The sequence below is a fragment of the Muscardinus avellanarius genome (genome assembly GCF_963383645.1).
Source record: "Muscardinus avellanarius genome assembly, chromosome: 16".
Lineage (NCBI taxonomy): Eukaryota > Metazoa > Chordata > Mammalia > Rodentia > Gliridae > Muscardinus > Muscardinus avellanarius.
Window position 1 is genome coordinate 727,713 of NC_137802.1, and position 4,306 is coordinate 732,018.

The 4,306-nt window shown below is 62.9% G+C and overlaps 1 protein-coding gene across 1 annotated transcript; it reads left to right on the forward strand.

Annotated features, from left to right (window-relative positions):
- Positions 1 to 511: 511 nt before the first annotated feature.
- Positions 512 to 2,126, forward strand: MICOS13 (mitochondrial contact site and cristae organizing system subunit 13; the record flags this gene model as incomplete). Its single annotated transcript, XM_080712644.1, has 4 exons — positions 512 to 540; positions 698 to 875; positions 964 to 1,015; positions 1,966 to 2,126. The coding sequence occupies 4 exons, from the start codon at positions 512 to 514 to the stop codon at positions 2,061 to 2,063; spliced, it is 357 nt and encodes a 118-aa protein (XP_080568770.1). The 3' UTR covers positions 2,064 to 2,126.
- Positions 2,127 to 4,306: the final 2,180 nt, after the last annotated feature.

The following is a 4,306-nucleotide window of genomic DNA, read 5'->3' on the forward strand; positions in this document are numbered from 1 at the left end:
CCAGCCCTGGCCACGCCCCTGGAGGAAGCCCCGCCTCCGGCTAAGACCACGTGTTACGGCCCCGCCTCTCGCGAACAATCCCGCCCTCGCGTTGCCGTGACAACCGTCTTCCAGGCTCGCTCTTCCCGGGTCCGGGTCTTTGGCCCCTCGCGCGGGCGCGGGCGGACCTCAGGCTTCGACATCTCCTGGTCGCCGAGGGTTCACCGCAGACCCCTGACACCTCTCACCCGGGCGCCGCCGGCGGACTACACTTCCCAGGAGGCTTCGCGGCCCGGCGCCTTCTGGCCGCGCCCACTAAGCCCCCAGATAGCCTGGCGGCGGCCGCGCCCCCAATCTCCCAGAGGCCTCTCCGCGGGGGCCGCTCCCGCGTCCGGGCGTCTGAGCCCGAGGACTCCCACTCCCGGAGTCCTCTGCGGCCGAGCAGGAGGACTACGCCTCCCAGAGGCCTCTGCGACGCCGCGGCCGGAAGCGGCGGGCAAGCGGGGCGTCCTTGGCGCGGAGCGGGGCCGTGATGGTGGCCCGAGTGTGGTCGCTGATGAGGTGCGTGGGTCCGGGCGGGCGGGCCTCTCCTGCGGGCCCCCGCGCCCCGCCCCATCGGGAAACTGAGGCTCGCCGGGGGCCTCCGTGGCCCCGGGGGGCGGCGCGGAGGCCTGCGGGGTCTGCGCCCGCCGACCGCCCGCCCGCCCGCCCCCCGCAGGTTCCTCATCAAGGGCAGCGTGGCCGGGGGCGCCGTGTACCTGGTCTACGACCAGGAGCTGCTGGGGCCCAGCCACCGGAGCGAGGCGGCGCTGCGCAAGGCCGAGGAGGCGCTGCCCCCCGCCGCGTTCCAGCTGGGCCAGTACGTGTGCCAGCAGACGGGGCTGCAGATGCCGCAGGTACGGCCGGGCCGGGCCGGGGCGGGGCGGCCGGGGCGCCCGCAGCTCGGCGCCCGCCTGCGCCTCACCACCCCGCCCTGCCCCGCAGCTCCCGGCCCCTCCGCAGATGAGCTTCCCCATCCGCGAGTGCTGGAATTCAGGTAGGCCCGCCTCCTCTCCCTGCTTGCTGGCCGCAGCTCGGTGTCGCCGGCCCCGCCTGCCTCTTGCCGGCCTCCCCGCTCCTAACGTAGGCCAAGGGCTGGAGGTTCGAGGGAAATGGACTTGGAGGTGTGCGCTGTGCGTTGGCTGGTTGGATGGCGGGGAGGTGGCTCGGGCTGCATCCGACCTTGGCCCCCCTGCCTCGGCCTCCCCAGCCGCTGGGCGCCTCCATGAAAGACTTCCTGGCTGGGGCGGCTCCTGCCTGCCACCCCAGTCACTCCCGAGGCCCCTGCAGGAGGCTGGCAGGTTTGATGTCAGCCTGGGCAACTTGGGTTGGTCTCACAATAAAAACTAAAAAGGGACCCGGCGCCGTGGTGAACACCTGTCATCCCAGCATTCTGGACGCTGAGACAGGAGGATCATGGATCGTGGACCGCCTCAGCGACCCAGTGAGGCCCTCTGCGCCTCAATGAGACCCTGCTTCAAAAGATAAAGAGTAAAAAATAGGGCTGGTGGTGCAGCTCAGAGGTAGAATGCCCCTGGGTTCCATCCCAGTACCACACACACAAATCAAAAACTAGCCGGGCACGGTGGCACACGCTTGTAATCCCAGCACTTGGGAGGCTGAGACAGGAGGATCGCAGTTTGTGGACAGCCCCGCTACTTAGTGAGGCCCTCGGCAACCTAGTGAGACTCTGTTTCAAAATAAATAGAAAATGGGCAGGCGATGTAGCTCAGAGGTTGACTGCCCCTGGGTTCCATCCCCGGTATGGCAAAAGAAGAAAGATAGAAAAAAAAAAAATCCAAGAAACAAACCGAAAAGGGCTGGGGGTGTGTCTCAGCAGAAAGAGACCCCTGGGTTCTACTTCCAGTTGATATGCCCTGTTGCTGTCCAGCTCCCCTGGGGCTGGGCCCAGCAGGAAGGGAGCCTCACCTGGTCCTCGCCCCGCAGGCATCGTCAGGGTGATGTCCGCCCTGTCCGTGGCCCCCTCCAAGGCCCGCGAGTACTCCGTGGAGGGCTGGCAGTACCTGAAGGAGCGCACCAAGTAGCAAGTGGACGGGCAGGGACCGCGGACGCAAGACCCCAGCCTGGGACCCCACTCCAAGGGCAGTGCCCGGCTCTGCTGGCCCAATAAAGGACTTTGGAAGCGTTCTCCGACCCATGTGCTGGCCTGGAGGGTGTGGGCCTGCTGGGCCCTGAGCCAGTCCTGAGCTGATGGCTCAGGTGGCCCAACCTCGACGGCAGGTCAGGCTTCAGCCTCGCTACCTGGGGTATCAGCCTGGTGCGGGGTGTCCCATAGACTCCGGGGTCCAGGAAGGGCAGAGGGGCAAGGGTGGACCTAGGCAGGGCTTTGTGACTCGTGGCAGGCTGAGCCCAGTGCACACTTGAGAAGCCGGGGCAAGCCAGGGTGATACAGCCTGTCTTGGTCAGATTCTACTTGCTGTGACCACACCAGACAGAGGAAGGAAGGTTTTTGTTCAGTCTGTGGTGATTACAGTTAGTCCACGGCAGTGCTGAGCTCAGTGTCAGGGTGGGGAGCAGCGAGGGAGAGTGCGGCCCTGCTCTTGCATCTAGGAGGCGGAAAGCAGGAGAGCTGGTGAGGAGGATGTACCATATATAGCCCGAGGCCACAGCCCCAGACACCCACCTCCAGCGGCACTGCGCCTGGCTCGGGTACCACCCTGTCCGGCCTTCACGGTAGGCTCCTCTGATGAGATCACAGCCCTCGCGACTTACTCCGATCACCTTTGACCGTGACTCCGTGATCTCTTCAGGGACATACCCAGGCTGGAACGAGCTTCCTCTTCCCCAGGAGTTCTGGGGTCCCAGGAGAGAGCTCGGCGAGGACAGGTGTTAGAAATGGAGCAGAGCCGAGAGCTGGGCGTGTGGCACGATCTTGTAATCCTTCTGAGAGACTTAAGCAGAATCGCAGGTTCACAGCCTCAGCTACTTAGGCCCTGATTCAAAATAAAAAATACAGCCAGGTATGATGGCGCATGCTTGTAATGCCAGCATTCGGGAGGCTGGGACCGGAGGATCGTGGTTTGTGGCCAGCCTCAGCTACTTAGGGAGGCCCTCTGCAGTTCAGTGAGGCCCTGTTTCAAAAAAAGAATAAAATAATCAAGCTGGGGGTGTAGCTTAGAAGTCCAGCGCCCTTGGGTTCCATCCTCAGACCTGCAAAAAAAAGTCAAAAATAAGCTGGGCGTGGTGGCGCAGGCTTGTAATCCCCCATCCCCAGGACCACCAAAAAGTAAAGACAACAGGACCGGGGTGGCCCTTAGAGGAAGAATGTCCCTGGCTTCAGTGCCTGAACCACAATAAGAATGAATGAATGAGACAGGCCAGGGGGCCAGGGCAGCTCCCCAGGCTGTCAAGGCACGGCGGTGCACACCGGTTGACCCCAGTAGGCTGAGGCGGCCTCAGCAACTTAGACTAATAGAGCTGCGAGTGTAGCTCGATGTAAGACACCCCTGGGTGCCAGGCATGGGGCACACACCTGCAATCTCAGCGCTCTGGAGGCTGAGTCAGGAGGATCGAAGGTTTGAGGCCAGCAAAACACACAGACAGCCAGCTGGCACACACCGGCCCAAGTGTGGGGTCGGGTTCCTGTGCTGTGCGGGCCACGTGGCTGTGTCCCGGATGGCTTTGGCCGGGCCTCCGCCCTCTGTGCAGGTGGCACCGGGCAGGGCTGTGGAGCCTGGGGACCGCCTAGCACTGGCACTGATGAGAGGGGCCTCCCAAGATCCGTGCCCCGAAGCCGGGCCCACGTGGTGGCACACGCTTGTAATCTCCGTGCTTGGGAGGCAGAGGCAGGAGGATCGTGCAGGTTCAAAGCCAGCCTCTGGCTTAAGGGACCCTGTTTCCAAGTAAAATACATAAAAATAGTCTGGGAGTGTAGCCTGAAGGTAGAAGGGTTTCCAGAAACCCCAGTACCACACACACACACACACACACACACACACACACACACACACACACACACACACGATCCCTGCCCTGCAGTGGCGGGGGCTCCTGAGTGGGAGAGCCCCGCGCCCCTCCTGGGCAGGCAGCCCCTGTGCCCGCGCTGTGCTGCCCGCCTCTTGAAGCCCCCGCCGAGCTCGGCAATAAAGCGACACCAAGTTTAGGTAAAGGGAATGCGAACAGAAACACCTTTATTACAAAAAGAAAAACAGAACAAAAACAATTCACATTGTATTGAGCTACAATACGGCAGCAGATAAAAAAAATGATTTGTACACGGTGTAAGAGAACTCGGGAGAGAACCTGGTCTGGCGGGGCGGGGCGGCGC